We start from the raw sequence: 25,175 nt of genomic DNA on the forward strand, positions 1-25,175 counted from the left end.
GTACTGTAAACCTCTTGTGGATAAACAAGTGTTATTTAAGAGTGAGTCTGCACCACCGTGGTATGTATTTATGCTTACACAGCTGTATATATCATTTTGCATTTGTATCTCGGGCATTTAGCTGATGCTGTTATCCAGAGCGACTTACAATCCCACTTTGTAAATGTGACAAAGTAGCTGCGGGCAAAATCCTCAACTCTGACAAGTCAGCAGAGTATTCATCCCTTACCACACACAGGCACACACGTACACACAACCTTGATAGTGACAATCTAGCAGTGTGTTCATGCCTTAACACCTTCTGTATCCACCTACACACACACACACACACACACACACACACACACACACACACGCACACACACACACACTTAACAGTGTCAAGACAGTAAAGCAGGCATGTCTAACTGGACATTGTCTACTTCATCTCTTTGTTTATACTGAGACCACATGTGCGCACACATACACACGCATGCTCACTTTACTCAAGACACACTAAGCGAACTCTTTCTCTACCTTCAAACCTCTCTCACTTTCTTATCTCTCCTCACTTACACATACACTCACACACACAATTTTCTCCAAGCCAGGAGAGACACAGCGAGGAACAACAGGAGTAAATCAACTTTACACCTTTTGGTTTTGAGAAGGTGCAAGTAGACAAGGAGAGGGTTTATGAGTGGTAGTGTGCATGCGTGTGTGTGTGGAGGGGGAGGGGGTGTCAAACAGGGAGAAAGACTGAGGTAAAGGAAAAGTTATGTGGGGAAAATGCTTGAGGGGGTTTTTAAATCTGAAGCGATGCTTAAAACACGTTGCATCAAACACAGGTTTGTTTCTCACCTGTCAATTTGATCCCAATACACAACTGTTGCTGACTCCAGATGCTTCGCTGATTTCAGTATTTATAATCTTACAAAATCACTGCAGTAAAGAAAAATGGCATCATTCAGGCAAACCAATGTTGCTTTGCTTGTCCTTTCTATTGATGATTTTCACTCTTTGAATGAGTCTGTGATCATTGCTCACTGCAGGAGTTGGATCCTTTGCAGATGTCAGTTTAAAGTTCATGTTTAGGAGACCTGATGACCTTTTCACAGCAGGCATTTTGACATGTCGTAACAGGAAAGGGCTGAGTGTACTTCAGATTAATGATGGCTGTATCCCAGGCACTTGCCAGGTCCAGGCCCCTTGCAGTGTACCTGCTGGCTCACTGGCAGAGCCATTAATGGAGCCATCATTAATTTTATCTACATCTGTGCTTCTCTTGCTATGACAAGTCAAAATATCTGTGTGAAAAGATCTATTAGTAGAATCTGAGCCAAACATTTATTCTGGCCAAGCTTCCATTTTGTACTTGCCCACTGTCAATTTAACTTTAATTTAACAATTTTATATTTCGGTGGTAAAGGGGCACTCCTGTACACGAACTTGGGTTTGCTCGTCATGAGCACTACACAGCTTTTGAAAACAGGGGAAGCCTGCAATACAAACTGCGAGGTATGGAATGAAAATTATGGGCATTAACCATGCATTTTGGGATGTAGGACCCAGTATTTTTGGAGCTTGACACATACTTGGGACCAAAATTCAGGATTTATCTGCAGCCTCAACTGCATCAGTTGTTACCATTTTTGTTCTTTCATCTTACACAAGCATCCCAACATTGTAGAAGTGCAATTCTAAATCATTTGAGTATCCTTTTAATGTATTTTAGTTTTCACATTTTGTAAATATAAACTGATTATAAAATGAAATATGAACCACTTCCAGTTTGATTTGGTTTCAACTCTTATGATTAATGATTTTACAACTTTTGAAGTGTACCACAGCATCTTCATTCATATGATTTAAAGGTCAGCAAAATGCTTTGTTTTAGTTCCAGAGTTAATGGTTTTACAAGTCAAAGAGCTTAAAAGCTAGTACAAGCAGCAGCATCCACCATACCTCAACAGATGAAAAAAGATACAAACAGATCAACCAGTAGTTCTCAAACTTGTTGCTGAAGGCACTTCAGGGTAGTCGTGGATGTTGAGCAGACCTAAAGTTGCATTAATATGATTCATATGCTATTTTGCTAACCTGAACCTTGTCCTCTTTTGCTGGGGCGGAGGCGGGCATGAACAAACTTGAGAACCACTGAGATAATCAAACACCTAAAAAACAAAAGGACAACAATGTGACACTAATTGTAAAATGCACAAACACAACATTAATAAGCACTGTGAAGGTGTCACTGGGCTCTGGGTATTTGTGATGGCATATCCCACTATATTCAGAATTTTTACAAACCCAGTAGTTAAGTTTCTTTAGCCAGCTGTAACATGGATGTTTAAGCATAATAGTTATTCTTTGTTCATGCAGTGTTACTACAGCGTCCTCCTGCTTTCTTCACAGCGGAATTGGGTGCACAGATAAATGTTAACAGCGGAAACACTGAGCTAGCTAGATAACCGTAGTGGCAGTGGACAGTCAATTTAAAGATACAGTTATTGTCATATGTTACACTAATTACCACTAATTTGGTAGGTTGATGCAAAACAAAAATGGAGAGTTTGTAGTGAGGTAGGCCTATTTCAGCAACCCCTCTGACCTCGTTTCTTTTACTCACCAATATAATTTTTAACTGGCATTTGACAAGTGGCAATTTTGGACCCTGCCTAAAACAATCACCCAGTTTAACCAAACTATTTCAGGTCATTTGAATAAATGTGTGTTTATGCCAACAGCATGATCTCCCCCATTAGGTTCGCTTGAATGCACCTCTCTCTATTCAAAGCTGTCTCTCAGGGGCACTGTTTGATTGATTAAGACCAGACTTTGATGCCAGTAACTCCGATACATTCTGCTTGAATGAACCCCAAAATAGTTAATGTAGTTCATGCTCAGGCTTGAAGTTTTGCTCTCCTCAAGCTGTCATTGAAGGAGAAAGAGAAACGCAGTGGAGGACAAGAGGATTGATGGAGATAGATGCCTGAATGTTCCGTGTCTTTTGCCATTTTTCCATTACTAGTACCAGCTCAACTCGCCTCACCTCGCCTCGCCTCGGTTTAGCCGTGCTCCGTTTTCCATTGCAAATAGTATGCAGTCTATGATAGTACCCCTCAATGTAGCTGGTCGTCATAGCGACGCCACACACAACTGCCGCGACGTAATGTTCAATGCAACACATACACCAGCGACCCAACTTATTTAAGTTAAAACATTTGAACATTACTCAGAATTTAAAGACAGATAAGCGGTATGAAAACCTTACAGCTGTGTTTTTTTTGTTGTTGCTGCAGTGGTCTCTGTGACTGTGAGTGGGCGGCTAGCCCGATAAGGTCCGGCTGCGGACTGTAGCACCGCTCACGCCACGCATGTAAAATATAAAACTTTGTGTTGTTGGCCTCTGTCCGGCGCGCGCAATGATGATGCAGTGAATAGTGACGATTCTCTCTGACCAATCGGTAGTCTGCCGTGTTTTCACTTCACATTTTAGCATCACCTCAGCTCGCTTGGAATGAGAAGGGTCCAGCTGCAGCCTGCAGACAAAAGTGACGGAAGTTGACCTTCCATATATGGTTTGTCCCAGAAGCCACCGCGCACAAAACGTGATGACGTTTATCTTGACCACTCAGCCCACGCATAGCGCATAATAAAAAAAAGAGCCGTTAAAAAAGAGGTGTCAAGTGTCAACGTAGTAATCAGTGTACATTATGTGTTAAAATTTACTATACTATACTTATATATTATTAATATAGTATATTTATACTATAATTCCTGCAAATATTTATTTATAATAGCCTAATAATAATAATAAAGCAATGTTTCAATTCATACCACTGTTGTACATTTTATTTCTTCCAAAGTGATTTTAAGTTTCACAAACCAAGAATATTCTGTTATGTTACATAACGAGCCAGATGTGTCTCGATTTAGGTTAAATCTTAACATTACTGAGAATTTATTGACAGAATAACAGCGGTACGAACATTAACAGTATCATTCAGCTGTTGCTGGACACATCTGCTGTGTTGGCTGCAGTGGTCTGTGAGACTGGGCCTGGGGGAGCTAACCAGAGCTAGCTAGCTAACTATTCCTGACAGCCCCCCGAAGTATATTCCTCTTACTCAAACCATCACAGGGTGTGTGCCTAAAGTTATTGATTATATGCATGTCGACCGGTTAACCCTACAGCGGCGCACATAGCGGATAGGGTTAACCTCCATTGTGTTGCTGTGCAGCCTCCGGTAACGTTACTGCAGCTATATAGCACCCGTCGGCACTTGTGGAGCTTCTCAACAACAAAGTTTGAACACATTTTCGAATCACTGCCACTTTTCGTAAAACTGCCTATATTCGAAATCTACACAGTGGATTTCTCACCTAAAAATTTCTCAGTGTATTTAAGTTCTGTTGTAGGCTTCTAAAGAATAAAACGGTTTGCATTAGGATCCATCCTGTACGTGAACCGAGATTAACGTCATCACGTTTTGTGCGCAATGTCTTCTGGAACAAACCATATTTGGAAGTTCAACTTCCGTCACGTTTGTCTGCGGGCTGCAGCTGGATATACTTGCTTGTACCCTCGACTGAGGTGATACGAAAAAAAGTAGGCCTACCTGGTAGCAGGTACAGGTACAACTTTTCCACAATGGAAAACCAAAAATAGGTGAGTAGAGTTGAGGCGAGTCGAGCTGGTACCCTGCAGTGGAAAAGGGGCTTTTGTCGCTAGATCCCTCTCCCTGGACCTGACAACCTCTCCAAACAAACACCAACCCTGTACTTCGAGTTCCCAGTCCCGGTAGAGTCAGCTAATGGGACTACTAACTGATAGACAGATAGATAGAAAAAGGAAAGAAAGAAATTGAAAATGGGATGAGAGAGGTAGAAATACAAACCTGCTTTTGCTGGTGTATAAAAAAATATGGGGAGGTGAGGAGAGGAATGAACGAAGAGGAGAGTCAAGGCACTATAATAGCTTGAGCCCTAATCAGACTGATAAGATATGACAACCTCAGAACCTTGGAGCCAACATAACTGTACTCTCTCTGTGTCTTTCTCCCTCACACACACACATATACACACCAAATGCTGGTCATTTATGCCGAGGAGCTGGCTATCAGGCCATGTTCACACATACACTTCAAAAACGTTGCTGCCTCTGCAACTCCGAAATGAATAGCTGTAAGGGAAAAATAGATTATTGAACAGTTCAGTAAACAACTTTCCCAGGACCTGACCAGTCCTTAAGTTTGTCATTACATCAGACTGGCAATTAATTGGCTACAAGTTGCATGAAGATGAACAAAACATCAAAGACAGCTCTAAATGCGACAACTTTATTTTGTAGCTGCTTTTAACACAGACTAGAACTTTGCAGCACTTTATTGTGGAAATAGCCATCTGTTTTTTTATGTGATAGGGATGTGCTGTATCCCTCTTGCACCATGGAGAAGTCTTGCCATGTGCTCCTGTACAGCTCAGTGGTTGACACAAAGCCTCACCTGACCACTAAACACCCTCAGGGTTTTTCTCCCTCCTCTATTGATCTCACTACTCTCAGGATCAGCCACCTGCCTGCACAGCTGCTGCTCATTAGTTCCCCCGTATATATATGAAAGGCAGTTTCCCCACACACATTTGCCAGATGCTGTTGCGTAGTTGTTGTGGTGTCTGAGACGTTCATGTCTGCTTGATACCTGTTGCTGATGTTCTGCCTGCTGATTCAGCAGCGTTTGCTTGCCTTGATTCTGCCTGCCTGCATATTCCTGACAGTAAGCTTTGAAAGCCCAGTGAGTAAAGAGGCTTTTAACGTTACATACGCAGCTTGTTGTGTTTACTCAGGGGCCCACATTTTCGACCTGTATCATTAAGTGAAGTCAGTGTTGTCAGAGTCTCCCGGAGTTATCTGGTCTTACTAAAGGTTGGTAATTTGGGATAACTGATCTCAAATAGTTTACTTTCTTGCTCTATAGTAACCACCATTTTTCTAAGTCAGCACTTGCACACAAGAAAGAGGCAGTGTTTAAGTGAAAAAACAAACAAACAAACAAACAAAAAAATATATATATATTAAAGGAAACAATTGCAGATCAAGACCAATGTACTGTTTAGTTCCAGTTACAGCTGAAACAATTAGACGATTGATCAATTAGTTAACAGAAAATTAATTGGCAGCATTTTACATAATCAAAGAATCCTTTTTGTTAAGTTAAAATGCCAAAAAATGAGATAATATTTGCTTCTTTTTGTTATTTAGGTTGTAACTGTTGGTTGGACAAAACAAGCCTTTTGAATATATTAACTTGGGCTTTGGGAAACTGTGATGAGTCTTTTGAAAAACACATTATTTGACTGTTTTGTAATTGTAATGAGAACAATCTTGCAGCCCCAATTCAAGTATGTCACATTGAGTTAGTGTGTACAATACGATGGCCCTGGCACAGCTTAGTGGAATGCATGTTTGACTAGTGAAAATGTTTTTTGTGCCATCTCTTAGAATTAATGACCATAAGCTGTAGCTGTCACTAAAACTACAGGTGAAAACTATAGTTTTGACTGTGTACACAAAGTAAAAAGGTTATATTAAAGAATAGCAAGGCTTGACAAAAGAAAGTTTGATTATAATAAATGTCATTTATACAGCACTTTTCAGAAGCTACAAAGTGCAAATTTGAACCAGGATTCAAACGTTCCAGGACTGCAATGAGTCAAATAAAATAATTTTTAAAATTACTGAGTAATATAAAACTGAAATGGAATCACTTACCCAACAATAATATACAAAAAAAAAAGCTATAATAATGATAATAAAACACATAAGACATGTTGGAAATGAAACCTTGTGCTAGCATTAATAAAAAATCTTTTGAGAAGTGATTTCAAAGATGTCACTGATTCTGCAATCCTTAGATCTCTAGGCAAGGACTACCAGAGCTGAGGGGCCGTGACTGAAAAAGCCCGGTCACCTTTAGTCTTGAGCCGGGACTCAGGAACAGCCAGCAGAGCCCTGCCAGAGGATCTGAGGCTCTGCTCTGGCTCACAGGGGAGCAGCAATTCAACTATTTATTTGATTGATTAAAGCCTGATGAAAACTTTGACTGAAGTGCTGGGGGGGGGGGGGTTCTGGGAAAACAAGGAAGCATATGTGTCAAACAGTCTTTAAATAGGAACAAGTGTAAAGGAGGATTGTTTATGTTACTTCTTTAGCATTCTGAAGTGGTGGTCTGAAGGAGGGAGTCAAACTGTTGAGTGGATGTTCAGGACATTCCTAGGATCAAATTTGCCTTCGTGATGACAAGATTAAAGAAAATGTATTGAAGCTAAGCTTGTTACATAGTAATAACTTTTACTGGTCAGTATGACCAGAATTGTCAAGATGCATTTCACATCTTAATAGTCTTGTGCAAAAGAATTGCACTTTGAAAAGGTGATCAGTGTTTGTCTGAAAAGACAGATATAATCAATGATAGCAATTATTTACAGTTTCAGAAACCGCAGTGCTCTTATTCTAATTCTTAGAGTGGGTGCTACATATAATTCAGCTTACATCTAACACAGAATCTTTCTTTTACTGTCTCTCGCACATATTGACTCTAGCATTGCTTTTAAGTTCTATATTGTTGTATGTCAGTGCTTTTTAAAAAATCCATAGTGAGGCGGTGTGTAAAAGGATAAGTAAAGGTAATAGTAGTGTGTCAGTGTTCTTAGACCTGGCTGTCTTTCTCTGACTCCCCCTTTCATCTTTGCTACATTTGCATCTCTCTCTGCTCTGTTTACCCCCAACTCCTGGCAGATTCCTCTCCCTTCCATATATTTACTACCACTTTTACGCCACTTCATTACTCACCATAACTTCTTATCTGCCGGCATCTCTCTCCTCACCTCTCTCTGTGATGGGAAGCAGGAGATGTAGCTCTATGATGGCCAGTAGATTTTAAGTGCTGCATGACAGGTGCGGTAGTAAAGTATTGTATCATAGCAGGTGTATGAGCTTACCATTGCGTATGCGTGCCTAGGAGTGTACTGATGCATTCTTCCACATTTGGGAATACAAGCAGTCTTGGCATGCTTGGCTTAACATTTTACAGCTTTAGTCGTTGTAGATTTCATCCTAAAGGCGTGTAATGTTTCTTCCGTTGAAGGTGGGTCATATTACCCACACCTCAGCATATTATACTATTATGTCAGTATTATAGCCTATCCACACTCGCATACAGATCCACAACAGCAGACTCATACAGTATATATGTGTGTGTACAGAGTAGATAGACATTTATATAGACAAACAGGTACAATGCATATTAAAACAGGCCCTGGTTGTTATGATTTAATTTCAGTGAATGTGATAATTTTTCTTCTTTCCGTACGTACACATAATTTTATGTGTGGGCAAGCACATTGTTTTGCCAACAATTGATTTTCCTATTCTGCAGCAACTTTCACTAGCTTTGCTGGCATACTCAGAGTGTGTTGTTACATAAATAAATAGCCTAGTTTAAGCTTATTTTCATACCTTAGAACAACTGAGTGGGACCGACCACCAAGAACATATTTTTTATATCCCTCCCCATTTTTCAGCTCTTGTTTTAAGCAGTAGCTGTTTTGTTCTAAATGCTCTTGGTAAACTAGTCTGGGTCAAAAAATAGTTTAAACTTTGAAGTGATAAATTCCCATGATGCAAATTTAAGATGGTGCTGTTCTACAAGTTTGCTTGTTTGTTTGAGTCTTTCTTTGGTTCTTACTGTCTTTCTTTGTTTTTCACTCTTAAAATGAAACAAGTAAACTTTCATACACCGAACAATTGTGTCGCATAGCGTATCCTGTTTTTGCTAGTTCTGATTTATATCATACTAATTTTATCTGTTTTTTCACATTTATAGGTAATGATTGTAATCAGATATTCAACTCGAACACTGTCCTTGGTTCTGTTTTCAGAATAAGGTGAATCCTCTCAATGTCACTCCACCTATTCAAGCTGTGGACCAAGACAAAAACATACAACCTCCCTCTGACCGGCCAGGGATTATATACTCCATCCTCATTGGTAGGTTCATATTTGTTTGGGTTATGTTAGTTGGCACTAGTATTGGGCAATAAAACAGTAATGAACATTTGTGTAACTTCCACAGATTAGATTATTGCAAAGATTTCAAGTATTTCATTTGTTGTATTAGCTGAAAACAGATATTCTGTCTGTCACTATATTGTCATATACAATTATATCATGATAGATACAGCCGACTCCTAGCTGGCACAGAAACAGACACAATCTCCTTGAAATATATGTGTTTTTTTCATTTCATCAATTTCACCACTTTTTTTTGTTTGAAGCAAAAAAAACTGTCCTGATTGGTCACGCATTACATTATTTAACGGACCATTTACTTACAACAATTAAGATTACTTTATAATTCAGAATGACTTCAGCACATCTGTTCATAGAGGACTTCAAGGGACCAAATCTTGCAGATCTGTGGTCTCATGGCTCCTTAGCCCAGGGCCTAATTGTTAGAGAAGGATTACATGGTTTTATAGGAAGGCAGTTAAATGTTTAGGTGCAGGTTTAAGTCAGCAGAGTAAAACTGTATGTGACTTGATAATTAACGGGAAGCTAACAGCCAGTTTGCAAAGGATAAGATGTTTCCAAAATTACAGAGATGAAATTTTTTTAAAGCTTTAAAGTACCTTAACTTGAAAGTGATTTATAACAGTAACAGTGCACCATCACGTCAAGACATTGTGATTACTGAAATTGTAAAATGGAGTCACAGAAAACGTCTCACTTTTACTCACGAGGATCTGCATAGTCCGTAAAAATGTACTGACATGACTTGATTACATTTCCCAGACTCCTCCTGTGAAACTAATCTCAGTCTCAGTTAGGATTATGAGAGACAGTGTCACAAAGGGCAAAAAAAATGTGTTCCAATGATTTGAAAATGAAAAAATGAAGCTGCGTTTGAGGGTCAGCTGAGGAAGTGTCAGTGTTTAGATAGTATGTGAACAGTGGTTGGTAATTGCTCTGGACAGCAACATTATTTTAAAGAACTGACCATTGCAAAGTTGCAAGCAGAACATTGACGAGGTATTCACTGAAGCCTTGATTCTTGGACACAAGGACATACCTTAAGAAGAAGAGGCACTCACACAAAAATCCATAACCACAAATATAGAGGGAATCACATGGTCTTGTGCAGATGTGCCTGTGCTCTCACCAGAACTTGATTTCCCCACTGAGCAATGCAGCATTCCAAAGCAACATATATATATGTGTGTGTGTGTGTGTGTGTGTGTGTGTGTGCATCCCCACCTGTGGAGAGCAGAGATGAGAAAACTGGGAGCATTAGCCATGCCCCCCCCCCGTCTCTCTCATACTCCACCTAGACACCCACCAGACAAACATATATTGATTCTTAAACCAATTACTGATGTATCACCCTCTCTCACACATATATATCAATATATATACACACACACTACCCTGTTTTTGTATATTTTGTTTTTACTCTTTACTGTTTTGTTCTTACTTCTTATTGCCTGCTCTCTCTCAGGCAAACCAGAGTCCTATGCAGAATATTTCAGCTTGAACAGAACCACAGCAGAGCTCCTTCTACTCAAGCCCATCGATAGAGAACTCTACCGCAGATTTGATCTGGTTATCAAGGTGAGAAACACTCAAGCTGAGAAACAGGGGAGGCTTAACTTGACTTTCTCTCAGCAAGTATCTTATGGAAACAGCAACCCTTCAATGTGCAGTGCTTTTTTTTAAACTGCCTTTAACCCCCAAACATCCTTCAAGCTGTTGATTAGTGAATTAAGACTAACTGTTCCTCCTAAATATATTTATTTGATGCTTCCTGTATTCTGTAAATTAAATGTCAGTAAATGTAAAGTATCAGAACTCATGCTGTGTGAAGGAGTTTTTGTCTCAATTAGGCTGGTAATGGAATTACACCACCAAGCATACATCAAGTTCGGCTCTACTGAAAGTGAAAATAGATTTTTCCCTCCATAGGATGGTTTTGCTGTAGTTAAAGGTGTTTGTGTATCTGTGTATATGAGTGTACAGATACTGTGTTTATGAAATGACAGCTCATTAGTTGTGCTTTTGGGATGGTACAGCTGTTGGATCCCACATGAACTAATGAATGAGGGAAGGAGGAGGAAGAGACACGAGGGAGCAAAACAGCAACAAGAATGAGATGTAAATGAAAATGGCGAAACAGATACAAGCTAATAGGAGAAGACCCATAGGAGAGTAGAGACAGAAGAAACATAAAAGCAGACTGGTATATAGGCTGTAGAGTCACATGTTTCAGATTGTCACACTTCAATAAACTTAGGCGTGGGAAGGTTGAAGTGTAGGCGGGAACGGAGATACTCTGTGAGGTGAACTGGAGTCATATATGCAGTATTGTGCAAAACTTTTAGGCTGGTGTGGAAAATGCTGTAAAGTAAGAATGCTTTCAAAAATAGGCATGTTTATAGACTATATTTATTAATTAAGAAAATCCAGTAAGTCAAGAGAAGAAAAATGAAAATCAAATTAATATTTGGTGTGAGCACCCTTTGCATTCAAAACAGCATAAATTCTTCTAGGTACACTTGGGCAATATTTTTTTGCAGGTAGGTTGGCCCAACATCTTGGAGAATTACCCACAGTTCTTCTGCCGATTTATGTAGCCTCAGTTGCTTCTCTCTCTTCATGTAATCCCAGACAGACTTGATAATGTTGAGATCAGGGCTCTGTGGGGGCCATACCATCACTTCCAGGACTCCTTATTGTTTTTTACGCTGAAGATCTTAATGACTTTTGCTGTATGTTTTGGGTCGTTGTCGTACTGAAGAATACATTGATGATGCCTCCCTGATGGTACTGCATGATGAATAAGTATCGGCTATCGGCCTGTATCTCTCAGCATTGAGAAGACCATTCATTCTAACTAAATCCCCAGCTCTGTTTTCAGAAATGCAGCCCCAAACTTGCAAGGGACTTCCATTATGCTTCACTGTTGCATGCAGACACTCATTCTTGTACCACTCTCCAACCCTTCGGTGAACAGACTGCTACAGCTAAAAGTTTCAAATTTTGACTCATTAGTCCAGAGCACCTGCTGCCATTTTTCTGCACCCCAGTTCCTGTATTTCTGTGCATAGTTGAGTCGCTTGGCCTCATTTCCATGTCAGAGGTATGGCTTTTTGGCTGCAAGTCATCCATGAAGGCTGACCAGACTTCTTCAGACAGCAGATGGGTGTACCAGGGTCCCACTGTTTTCTGCAGCTCTGAGCTGATGGCACTGCTGGACATCTTCCGATTGTAAAAGGAAGCATGATGTCTTTCATCTGCTGCAGTAAGTTTCTTTGGCTGACCACTGCGTCAATGGTCCTCAACGTTGCCAGTTTCTTTGTGCTTCTTCAAAAGAGTTTGGACACCACATCTGGAAACCCCTGTCTGTCTTGACATTTCTGCCTGGGAGAGACCTTGTGAGGCAGTAACTACCTTGTGTCTTGTTGCTGTGCTCAGTCTTGCCATGGTGTATGACTATCGACAGTAAATTGTCTGGTGCAACCTCACCTTTAATTTGGTGATCATTAGCATATGTTTGCTATATTTGTTCATCATACACCTGATAATATGCGTACAAAATCCCTCACTTTTTGTGCAAGTGTACCTACAAGAACTGATGCTGTTTTGAAGGCAAAATTTGGTCACACCAAATATATATTTGATTTAGATTTTTCTTCTGTATATTCAGTCAAATCTTAAGACACAGACATGAAACACTTATTTGTATCATTCAGTGTGACTACCAAAGGTGACAATCTTAAATGTCCATTGTGAATAAATGTCCATAAATCAGCTTAGAAATAATAGAAAGGACACTTCAGAAATTGGCTGAAAATCATAAAAAAAAATTCTGTATCAGAGTCATTCAGTGGTTGTTGTCTGTATATTCTAGGGTGCACTGAAAAAACGGAACTGCTAATAGTCAATTTGTTAATATAAACAAATATAGGCAAAAAAGACAGGGTGCAAGCGGGAATACCAACATTACATTGAAGCCTTGACTTTGGCAGTTTGGCCGCCGCCAAGTTGATCTTTTGCAACCAGGTACCGGACGTGACCATATTTGGATGAGACGGTGGAGATGGTTAGCTAGGTGCGTCTGTAATTCACTGTGATTTTAACCTGGATGTTAATTTTTGCTAACTAAAAACAGGCTTTAAACAACGTACTTACCGGAAAAAATGACTCCTAATAAGCTTTTTCAATGGTGCTGGTTAAGTTTACACAGAGCAGTGGTATGAGTCACCATGGTAGCGACCTGTCATTCACAGTGTAGTCCTGCCCTAAAGCATACTTTATTGTCTATTTGTGTTGGCTTGATTCTATCTATCAGACTAGCAAAAATATTTTTAATATACTCCATTTTCTTACAAAAGTCAAATGTCATACTAAGCTGATTAAAAAGAAAAGTAGAAGTACAAGGAGCTCTTGAACTACAAGGTAGTTGCAATAACGGGATGTGAATTGCAGGAGGAACAGCGAGTTCACATAAACAGCAAGTTGTTATTACTGGGGTAGGGGAACAATTAAAATTGCACCCACCTCCTCTAGAGATATAAATTCAGACCAAATGGGGCTTCAGTAGCCTAGTAAAATTTGGTCTCTTGAGGGAAACTGTTTCTGTTTTAAAAAGTGACAGGTTGATAAAAAACTGACTGACCAGTGACTCACTCATCAAAAATTGCAATTAATTTATATCCGACTTATAAGAAAGCAAATAGGCTTTGTTTGTTGTTAAACTCAAAATGTAGAACTGGCGTATATTGGTAATGTAGCATTTGTCAGATCATCCTTTATTACTATATTATTGCATATTATTTGAAGCATTATCATTAAATACCACTTGCAAAAGGAGTATTGGCTGGTACAAATGGTGACTCACAGCCAAAATCAACAATAATTTTCTTTCTGCCTTTAGGCAGGGCAGGACAACGGCCACCCCTTGCCAGCTTTCGCCAACCTCCAAATCGAAGTTCTAGACGAGAACAACCAGGCACCCTACTTCCTGGAGACCAGTTACCATGGCTACGTCAGTGAGGCATCACCAGTTGGAACCACCGTAGCAACCAGTGCCAGCCTGTCTGCACCACTTGCCATCATAGCGCTGGATAACGATGTGGAGGAGGTGAGGATAAAAGCATACTGAGTTGTCATTGACTTAAGAGATAATAAGCTGATTTAATACTCACGTTACTAAATAGTGAGAAAACTGTTATTACAGAAAACTGCAGAAGTTCTTTTTACAACTTTGTTATATCTTCTTCCTTATTAGCTGACAGACAGTAAGACACCTGTAGGTATCAGTTGAGTTTGTTCTTTCAGTCTTTACCTCCTTTTGCTGAGTTCTTTGGTTGATGTTAGCAAGGACTGTGTCTTTGACAACAAAAACAAAAATTTCCTCTAAACTTCAATGCCTATTGCCCAATGTTTCATCACAACTTTTTAATAATTTGCCTTAATTCGCTATTGAGACATTTGGAAATTGAAAGAATGGGTCTTGATTTTGGACAGAGGAAGACAATAGCTCACTTCTTATTTGTAGTTGCCAAGTTGTCAACTTTGGCAGCTGAAATAATAGTAGCAGGCAGATTTTATTAGCTGTAACCAGCTTATTAATTAAGCCAACAGTTGCTCAAAGAGTTACTTGAAAAACGCTGTCTCTGGAAAACTTTATTCTATATTTCAGTCTGGCTCATCAAACAAGAACCCTGTAAAAGGATTCTTAAACATGCACTTTGTTTCAGGTTAGCCAGGCATGCTAACCTTTGCAGCTTAAGTTAGAGCAAACTGACTGTTTAATTCATTCCTGACACTTTTGTTTTTGATTTTTTGGAAATCTAAATAAATAAAGACACGACCGCCCAAAGTCTTTAGATGTGGAGTATCACTCATTTTACAGCACCATGCACAGCACTTCAATAACTTTCCATCCTTATATAAAATACAGGTCTCAAGTGTATAAACAACCCAATTCCTGTCTTCAAGCACAATTAAATTACCATGTAAACAAAACCAGCAGCATGGTGAAATGAAGGATCGAGCCATTGAAGTGTCTGTTTCAGCCCTTCTTTTTGTTCTACTGAATCTCTGCTTTGTGCCTTGCTTGCAGTGTCTGAAGTGCCCCATCTAATTTCACTCTGAATCTGGATAGTAAAACCATTCCCCTCTTAAATTGCCTCTCTGTGATAATGTAAGAATTTACAGGGCTGCAACACCGTTATCGCCGATGCATTCCCAAGAGCTTAGTTTGTTTAAGATGTAGCATAGGCATTTTGACAAAAACAAGCTTTGGTTCATTGCTTTCTAAAAGACCCCCACAGCAGGGAATGGGCTTAGTGGGGATAATGTGTGTGTTTCTGTGTGTTCTTGAGACTGTGTGTCTGTGTGTGTGTGTGTTTCTGCCGATAGATATACGTTGAGTTATTTTAAATATTGCTAACCCTGGTCTTTCCTCAAGCATTTAGTCCCAACAATGATGATTAGTCCTAATTGCTTTTATGTGCCATCTATCACTTTTATTTATGTGTGTGAATACGACTGTGAGTGTCTGTGTGTTTGTGTGTGTCCTTAACTCTGTGCGTGTGTGTTTATTTATGACTCAATATCCACACTGGCTACATCGACAATATTATCAGCTCCCCTCCCCTACCCTGCTGAGCCAGCCTTATCCAGGACCTCACACACACACACACACACACACATATGCAGCATACACACAGAAGAAGTGACTGTGTGGGTAATGTCAGAGGAGGATTTGGATGTGTTACTAAAGGTGTTACTTCTGTTATTTGCTCTATTGATTATTCACTGTGTGCTCATCAAGCATTATTCCTTTAATTGAACCGATGGTGGTGCTTAGTAGCCTTCATTTCATTGCTGTGGCTGCAACACATTCTCATATAGAAACGACAGAATAGGTCTATAGTTGATGCCTCCAAAACAACCTATATGAGTTTTTAATGATTCCTAAAACGACATGTACGAGCGTTTTCTCCAAAACGACATATATGGGCAGTTTCTGTTCCCCATTGCAACACAAGGTTAACCGGTCGACATGCATGAAGTCACGGTTTAGGCACACCCTGTGATGGTTGGGGTTAGGGGCTTTGGGGGGCTGTCAATGCCTTTAACAGTAATGCTAACTAGCTATGGCTACATGAAACGTTGCAAAATGCTACCTAAAACACTTAAAGCAGACACTACAAAATGGATTTTTTTTTTCACACGGGTAAATGTCACCCAAATCATCTAATCATCCATTCTACCTACCGCAGTCATCTAACCATCCACCCTAATCACCACCTCCAAGATAGTAATTTTGTGGTTATTTATATACAACACCTGTTTTTTCACTTGTACTTGGTTACACGGCCAAAAGAGGCCTCTCATAACGTAAAATTCAGCAATTTTAAGGCCTTCAACTATCGACCTATGTTGTCGTGTTGCTGTTTTCTTGGTGAGGACGGGCTGTGTGGTTGTAATGGGTAGCTCCCAGGTGTAAATATGTTGCAGCTTTAAGGAAGGTACACACACATTCAACAGTACTTTCCCTCGGTGATAATGCTTAAAGAGAAAAGTTCACCATGGTAATGTCCTCTCTGTTCCTCTAAACATTTTTCTTTCTCTTCCAACAGACCAGGGATCCTCAGCTCCAGTTATCATTGGACACCTATCATGATGTTTTCTCTGTGTCTGCTACTGGAATCAGAAGATATCTCACCCTGGTGCAGCCCCTGGACAGAGAGACACAAGACTCCTATACGTTCACGGTACTCTAGAGCCTTGGCATTTGTGTGAGAAAGAGAGGGGATAAACGTCTGAATGCATTTGAATAACTCACTTCAAATCAGAGACCCTTGACTACCCATAGCAGTGGTCTTTAAAAAACACTCTTATCTAGAGAAGAGGTGGAAGAAGAGGGCGGTAGATGAATAGGAAAGAGAAGTCATGTCCTGTAAGGAAGGAAAAGCAAGATAAAGTGAGGGTAGAGAGAATGCAGGGGATGGCGGTGCAGGTGAATAAGAGAAAATGGACTTAAAAATAAGAGAGCAGGAGGTTACAGAGAAAAGAAACAGGGACAAGAAGGACCGAGAATGAAAGAGAATAGAAGAAAAGAGACTTGCGCTCATTTCCTTTCAGTCCAGAATTTGAGTTGCCTCCACTACTGCTTAAAAATATATTTTTTAATTTTACATTTCAGCACTGCATGTGTTTAATATGTCTTAGCAGGGCTAGTAGGCTAGTTTTTCAACATTCAGACCAGTATTTCCTTTGCTCAGTGCAGAAATAGATGTAGAAAACAAGATTCAATACAGTGGTTGTTATCCCTATGTGTGTACCTTGTTCCATCCGTTTTCCTTTTTCTATTCGTCTTTGTGGCTGTCTTCCAAGCCCATTTCCCCCTCTTTTCTCTCCTCCTTTTGTTGCTCCTCTCCTTCTCAATCTGCCATTCTTCTTCTCTTCTTCTGTGCCTTATTTCAGTGCAATCTAATTCAGCAGCTTCTTTATTGGTAGAGCACACAGAGGCTGGCCATTGCCAAGCTCAGAGTATTTCTGTGTGTGTGCCACACCATATGATGATACAGCATTGTTACTTCATGCAGCAGTCTGTTATCTGTCAAGTTCAGTCTGGTTACACTGACAGTGTGCATTTGTGACTGTGTGGGGGAGTGCAGCACACTGTATGAGTTTATGAGTGCTTTTGTGCGCATGCAGCTATTTGGAAGTTAAAGATGGAAAACGCAGAAGGTCTGGCGTATTGATTGAAAGGCAGAGGTGTACAGTAATCATCATGAAAGCCTTGCAGAAGAAATTAAACTCGAGGAGGGAGAGAGAGAGAGAGAGAGAGAGAGAAGGATGGACGGCTATGAGACATGGAGGATGATATTCATTTAAAGGAGTCAATCAGCTTCTTGGCAGATGAGCCTGTGGAGAAGATTGGTATCAGTGAAGAAGCTTCTGTTGATATGCACTTGGATGATTTCTAAAAAAAAATGGAGTCACTGGAGGAAGTTCACAAAAACAAAATGACAGATCATTTTTCGTGAATTTAAAGCACTGTGGCCTGCTTAACCAACATTTTTAATGGATGCGTTTCATGCGAGTTATTTATTTATTTTTTTACATACAAGAGCATGAATGCTAAAATGTTTGTGTGTTGATTGTAGGGCACAGGAGTCCAAGATGATGTCAAAAGCCCTGCTGATCATAAAACAAATATAACACAACATACAGAATTTGATATAATTCTTAAATTGATTTGGCACTAAGCAATCCAGACAGCCTGTCTATTTTTGAGTGTTTTTGAGTTTCATCCCATCATTACTGACACTTTACAACATCTCAGAAATTGCCCTGTCTAAAAAGCTACAAGTCCAAATGTTTTAAAATGACAGGGAGCAAATAATGTATATAATAATGATGAATGCGTTCTGCTTAATGGAATAGCTCCACGTTTTGGGAAACATGTTTATTTGCCTTACAGCCAAGCGTCAGATGAGAAAATAAATAGTGCTCTCATGTCTGTACAATAAACAATAAGCTAGAGCCAGCATGTGGCTATCTTAGCTGGTAGCGCGGGGAAAAAGCTGGCTTGGCTAAGTTGGCCAGAACTGTACAGCTCAGTAATCAATTTATATCTCCTATAAATATACAATATACATACAGCTGGATATTTAGTGTGTAGAGTGGTATTAAATCTTCGTATCTAACTTCGTATCTCCTGGCAAGAAAGCAAATTAAATAAGAATATTTCCAAAAATGTCAAACTCCACCTGGCACAAATTACTCTGGAGAAACTATTGGGTAATGCGCATGGAAGGTGCTTTTAAGCAGTAATTTACAGTGACATTATGATTAATTGGACAAAAATGTTTGTTTATAGGTATTTTTGTATGCTATACACATTTTAATCAGCCAGCAACAATCATGCGAAGAAATTGTATAGGTAAAATTATGAGAGACAGCTGGGGCAAATTGATTCAAGGATTTTTTAAGAGTTTTTCAGTTGCACCCACAAAAACAGTGATCCCAGAACAGGGATTTAGATCAAAAAAACACAGAACAACTCTGCCTCAAAAGAAACAAGGAAACAAACAGACGCTATCAAGATGTCAAGGACATACTGAGTACACAGTCCGCCCACCTCAGGATTCTCAAAAGGTAGCTTTTTTGTAGCTCGGCTGAAAGTAATATTTTCTACAAGAAGGAACATTCTCATTCTTTGCTCGTCAAAACAATGCAGTATACATTCTTTCCTTTCATCCCTCTCTTTCTGCGTCTCTGTCTCTCCAGCTTTCAGCATCAGACGGTGTCCAGCACAGCATTCCGGTTACAGTGACGATAACAGTGTTGGATGCAAATGACAACACTCCCACTTTTGCTAATGTCTCTTATAATGTCAACCTGTTTACTGATAAGATGCCTGGAGAAACCGTGTTACAGGTACACACAGTCACGCACACTACACATTTTAATGTTATTAAATACTTTGTGTATTTGCAACATACTTTATTAAATGCTTACACTTGATATGGATGGACTCTCATGACATAATGTGAAATTGAAACTTCATCTTTCATTATGGTGTAAGAATGTGTGTGAGTGTTTACACACATGGCACTTTAGTGTGTTTGTGTATCTCTTCCCAGCTGTCAGCAGTTGACTCTGATGCAGGTCCCAACGGTCAGGTCACCTACCGGATCCTGGCTGGTGACCAAGGACATTTTCTTATTGGCAACAGGTAAATATATTACATGTGTTGTAATATTATTTAGATTATATTGATTATGTTAGAGGAATAGTTTGACATTTTGAGAAATACGCTTTCTTGCCAAGAGCTAGATGAGAAGATTGGCACCAGACTCTCGTGTCTGTGAGCTAAATATGAAGCTACCACGAGTAGCCAGTTAGCTTGTCTTAGCACAAAGAAAATGGGGGGGGAACAGCTAAAATGGCTCTGGCCAACACGACAAGAAAAAAATACACTTAACAGCACCTCTAAAGGCTTGTTTACACATAAATTTCTAATAAAATCATCCTTCACAAATGTGCGTCTGATAGAACGGACACTTCTATATTTTGCACTTCAGAGATCAGAAATCAGACATACTTTATTGATCCTCGAGGGGAAATTCTTGAAATTCACTCATGCTATTCCTGCGTAACCGTAACCTGAAGCATAGTTTTACACTTTAAGTCCATTTTCTTCTGTGTTTATGAGCCTAGTGATTTTATGTTGGGCTCCAAGTGCTGCCAAAATGCAGCTGACCTCAGTAATGTGCCTGAAAGCATCCTATGTAGATGCTGACCGAGGACTGTAGCTGTAGCTGCTGCTGTTGCTCTAGCATCCTGCTTTCGCTTTACAGGCTGGGTAGACATTGTGTCAAACTTTCTAATACACACAATCTCTTTTAAAATGTAAAAATTGTGGTTTTATGGGGTTGTGTGGTGGTCTATTTCTTGACGATGATGCAGACCCTTGGAGACTTGTCATAACCTTGAGGCTGCCGCGCAGCCAGGAGAGGCTAACCAGTGACATTAAAGCCATATTTGCAGACATATCTTACTATTCCTTTAACTAATTCAGATTCTACAACGTGATATTGGGCATGATACCAGTTTGTGAAAGCATTTTCTCTGCAATACTCTCAGAATAAAAACTAAATATGTATTCATGTTACATGCTACACTTACTGCCTTCATTATAATAGTAATGAATAAAATAATTTATTAATCATGTAATACTGAATGAACTGTTTCCACAGCACTGGGGTCATTACTGTGGCACCAGGTGTCGATCTCACTGTTGGGCGGAGCTACGCTTTGACTGTAGAAGCCATAGACAACGGGCATGTTCCTCATAGGAGGTAAGTGTTTCTCTCTGTCTGCTTCATCAGTCTTTCCCTCTGTGTCTGGAGCTGAAGCTTGAAAGGTCATCAGATTTCCAGAGCTTTCACACTCATTGTCAGACTCTGCAGCACTCGCCATCGCTCCCTCTTTGTTTCACTTTGCCTGCGATTCCCTCCATCCTGCTCACTATTTTCAGGTGAGCCGTTTTCATTTTCAGAAAAATATTCCGAATTATAGTTTTACATTGGAAAATGGCAGGAAAGAAATCTAAGAGAGGGGAAATGGGTATTATACGTGTGAAAAGGAAAGGGAGAAGAGTGAAGTAGAATCAAAGGTAATGACATGGCGCCTCTCTACTTGTTACTAGTTCTTTGTGTCAAACGGAAAGAAAATTACACTGTCTGCATTTCAGAGGAGGGACAGTTGAAGTAAATGAAGGCACACATCACATCTTCAATAAATGATGGTAAAAAAAGACAATGTAATGCACTCTGCCACTGTCGCGTTCTAATGGATAAGGACTGACTTGATAAGGTGAAATTTTTTTATTCTTGTTCTCCCCTGCCTCCTGTTTCCCATCTCCTGTTCTTAATCTCTCCTTTGTGAATTAAATCAATAAGGAGCCGTAACTTTCACCAACTCACAAACTTTATTCCCCAACTTTGGTTATTTTATGGGAAAAGCAGCTGCTCCTAATATTTTAACTCTGAGTGTATTGATTAGGTAGCTAAAGTCTGGCAGAGAGCAGTTAAATTGTGAATTTTTTTTGTTTTAGCAATTACCGTGCAATATCTGATAACAGAAGCGAATCCAGCCATCGAAGCGCTCACCCATTGGAACATGGCCAATCTATGTTGCTCAGCAGATTGATGTAGCAGCTGCACTGGCAGGGACTTTAATTCCTTTAGTGTTTTTCTGCTGCACCGTGCCTCAACTAAAGCAGGGACTCAGTGGGAACATGCCATGTGCTTTTTGCAGGTTTCAAATAAGAGGGACAACATGCTTCAGAAGGTGCTTCTTTTGATGCCTGTTGGGCCCCTTTTCCGTTCAGTTTTCTTGTTTCCTTGTATATTATGTAACACAGAAGCGCCATAAGAAAACATAAATTTGGCATCATTGAAAACAAAAGCCAAGACTGAGCACCAGCGCCAGCCTGAACAACGGCCTGTTGTTTGCTGATACTCAGGGCACACTTGGGTGTAGTTCTTTGTGTTTTGCTCTTTGGAATATCTTAACAAAAGGATAAATTAGCACTACAGTTTCCTTGCAGAAAGAACAAACAAGCCACATCCTTGCTCTGTTAAAAATTTTTAAAAAAAGGGTTCGTTACACACACAGGAACATTTAATAACAATCGCTCGTTAGGTAGGTCCGTGTGAAAGGAATGGTTTAATAGGTTTGTATAGGCTGTGGAGATATCCCTCCCTTCCTCAGTTAGTGGTGTGTTTTATCAAAACACACTCTAATGAGCAGTCAGATGCTGCCGCTATCAGCGGCTAACAGTGGAGATTTCTGTTTATTAGTCTCCTGATGAAAAGGTAATCACATTTATTCAACTCACCTCACACCCGGTTAAATGTTAGAGTATAAGAAATCAGTATGTTTTGCATATGACAGTGTGTCCATCAGCAGAGATGAGGAGCGGGCTACAGAGGTCTGGTAAACTCACATCTTTCTAACGTTACACCGCCAGATGCTTTTCATTTTCAAACTTTTAGTCTTCGGCCCAATTGACACCGCTTCTGGAGACATGAAAGCCTTTATACACCTTTTTATCACCATATGCAGTAGTACTCCCTTATAACTGTAAACAGACTTTGAAGTATAACATTAAAAGTCATTAAAAGTGGCAACTGGTACTATGGTGTTCTGCATGCTTTGTCAAAGATGAAAAATAAAGAAACTGCACTTATTGGGGGGATTTACTAAATTTGTCAAGCTGAACAACCAGTCATAGAGCTTTGACTGCCTTAACCCCGATTCAATATGCTCAATCGACCGTACGCCCACCATTTAAGGCCAACTAGTACCCACGGTGCCGGACACACCACAAAAACTAGAGGGTTATGGTCAGCCGCAGATGCTCAGTGATGGAAAAATGCTGCCCTATGGCTGAATGTCGGCTTGGCCAGTGCCTTTCGTGCCATAACATCAAATTGAAACAAAGTTTCATTTGAATAGATTTTGCTTCAGCTTTGAAGGTATTTGTCTAGTAGTTATGAAAACGGGGGAACAAGTTTTATTTGCCCTAATCCTGGTCCCAGTCCTTTAACATTGGTCTCACTCAAAAAAATTTACTTAAATGTTGATTAAATGTATATCCGACACACTGGAATAACAGCTGTAGGCTACTCAATTTGACACACCTCATTTCCATGAGCTACTTGATCCAAATACTTGACGTCAAAAATATCAAGTTGATAAGTTTCAAGCTCTCATTCATATCACATTAACAATTTGAGAGTTTAGCTTCTGTCCTTATATATGATCTTTGGCCCAACACAGACACCGGCTTCAGGGAGCACTTTCACCAGACAACAGACAAGTTTAATTTTGGCCTGTCATGAAGAATTAACGCTAATTAGTAGGACATGGTATAATCTGCCACTGGCAACGTTTGTCATTTTAACCGATGAAAGAGACGGTCAGTAAAATGCAAAGCTGCTGAATATTTTCAACACTACTACTCTTTGCTAATGATAATAAGCATCTGAGTCTGGCGAATCTGTGCATTTTGCCAGTTTAAGTGTCTGAACTCAAAGTCACACGTCAGTGAGCCCAAATATTTTCACTTTCACACCCTCTAATTTCCACTTACATATGCAGCAGAATGCTCAACAGTAGCAGGCAGAGGTGGATAAGACACAGAAAAGTTTAGTAAAGAAAGGAGTAGATTTTGATGGGCTTTGTTTTAGCCGAGACCAGTCCATTAAAATACGCCTGGATTGGCCCCTATAACGATCCTTAGGATTCTCTAATCAAAACGAATAATTAAATACTGAAACCGCTCATCATCTCGGGAACAGCACAAATTACATTTGCTTCATCATTTGACTTGTGGGCTGTTCTCAGATTTACCCAAATCAATCAATCTGTGTCTAATAGATAAATCTAGTTTTACAAAACAGATAACACCTTAAGTGTAGAATAACTATAATAAATTATTATGATGGCTTTCTTATAGCTGTATTAAAATGATTGAATATATTATATTGAATTATTTGTTTCAACTGCAGTGGATTGCTCTCTCCAACAGTGTTTGTCAGTCATCATAAAAACTAGAATCCTCTGGTATGTGGTTCCAGCTATGTAGCTGCCAAATCAATACAGAATTTGAACCACTGCAGATTGAGGTGGTTCCAGTGATTGACTCACAGATTGTCCCCAAATTTCCCCAGACCCCCTGTTTATCTCAGCTGAAAACATAACCTGCATAAGGAATCAATATCTATCTCTGCTACCTGATTTATTAAAACTGTGGGTCAGGACCCAAAAATGAGCTGTGTGTCCTCTTACTCGTGGGCACCAACAAGACATAATAACTATGGATCTCAGCTTATGAGTATTACGTCTCCATGTTAGGGGCCTGGAACTGTTGAAGAACCCTTGAGATACATGTTTCATTGAGATTAGAAGTGCTTTTTCATGGCCTAGATAGATGCACCCCAGAATACTGAAAACAGTTTATGCTCAGGGCTCTCATTTATACTTTCATCAAATTGTAGGGTAAGAGAGAAAAGAGGGCACCACCAGAGAGAACAGATGAGATAGGATAAGATGTTAGATAAATAGCTAGATAGAGATCAAAATGAAGAGATTATTGTGTGCTGTACTTTAAGAGGCATGCAGTAAATCATGGAAGTGATACAAAGTAATTGTTTTGCAAGTTGCAAGCAGTATTGGGCAAGCTATTTAAAAATAATATATACTCAGTACATATTACTCATATTACTTTACTTTTGTTACTTGGCCCAGCTCTGTTTAAACCTTCTGGTTTAAGAAGCAGCCGAAAGCAGCCAGCCTCCAGTTTGGAGGTACAGCAATACAGTTTTCTGTATTATATTTATGGCAGCAAACAGCTAGTTAGCCACAGTGACTGCCTGCTGCAGAATAAGATGCACTTTATTAATCCCACAAGGGGAAACTCAGTGTTTTCACTCTGTTGTTAATGTTAGTATTTTACACAGGTCTGAAATACACACACGCACAAAGAGGACCTATAGCAAAAAAACATGGAGAGATGTCAGGTGCGGCGCCCCAAGCGGTTGGGGTT

General features: G+C 39.7%; 1 protein-coding gene across 4 annotated transcripts in view; it reads left to right on the plus strand.

Annotated features, from left to right (window-relative positions):
• LOC119916194 (protocadherin-15-like) overlaps positions 1 to 25,175 on the plus strand; it is a 176,623-nt gene that overhangs the window by 47,028 nt on the left and 104,420 nt on the right. For 3 of the 4 annotated variants that reach the window (XM_038736122.1, XM_038736123.1, XM_038736125.1), the window contains exons 9-15: positions 8,920 to 9,028; positions 10,536 to 10,648; positions 13,971 to 14,177; positions 16,687 to 16,821; positions 19,346 to 19,495; positions 19,702 to 19,793; positions 20,818 to 20,919. In XM_038736122.1, coding sequence (XP_038592050.1) covers positions 8,920 to 9,028; positions 10,536 to 10,648; positions 13,971 to 14,177; positions 16,687 to 16,821; positions 19,346 to 19,495; positions 19,702 to 19,793; positions 20,818 to 20,919 — 908 coding nt within the window. Of the gene's footprint in view, positions 1 to 5,662; positions 5,775 to 8,919; positions 9,029 to 10,535; positions 10,649 to 13,970; positions 14,178 to 16,686; positions 16,822 to 19,345; positions 19,496 to 19,701; positions 19,794 to 20,817; positions 20,920 to 25,175 lie in introns of those variants that run through there. The other variant, XM_038736124.1, reaches the window with a different exon arrangement.

This window comes from Micropterus salmoides, unplaced genomic scaffold (genome assembly GCF_014851395.1).
Source record: "Micropterus salmoides isolate LMB-PRFRI ecotype aquatic unplaced genomic scaffold, ASM1485139v1 Ms_hic_scaffold_21, whole genome shotgun sequence".
Taxonomy (NCBI): Eukaryota; Metazoa; Chordata; class Actinopteri; order Centrarchiformes; family Centrarchidae; genus Micropterus; species Micropterus salmoides.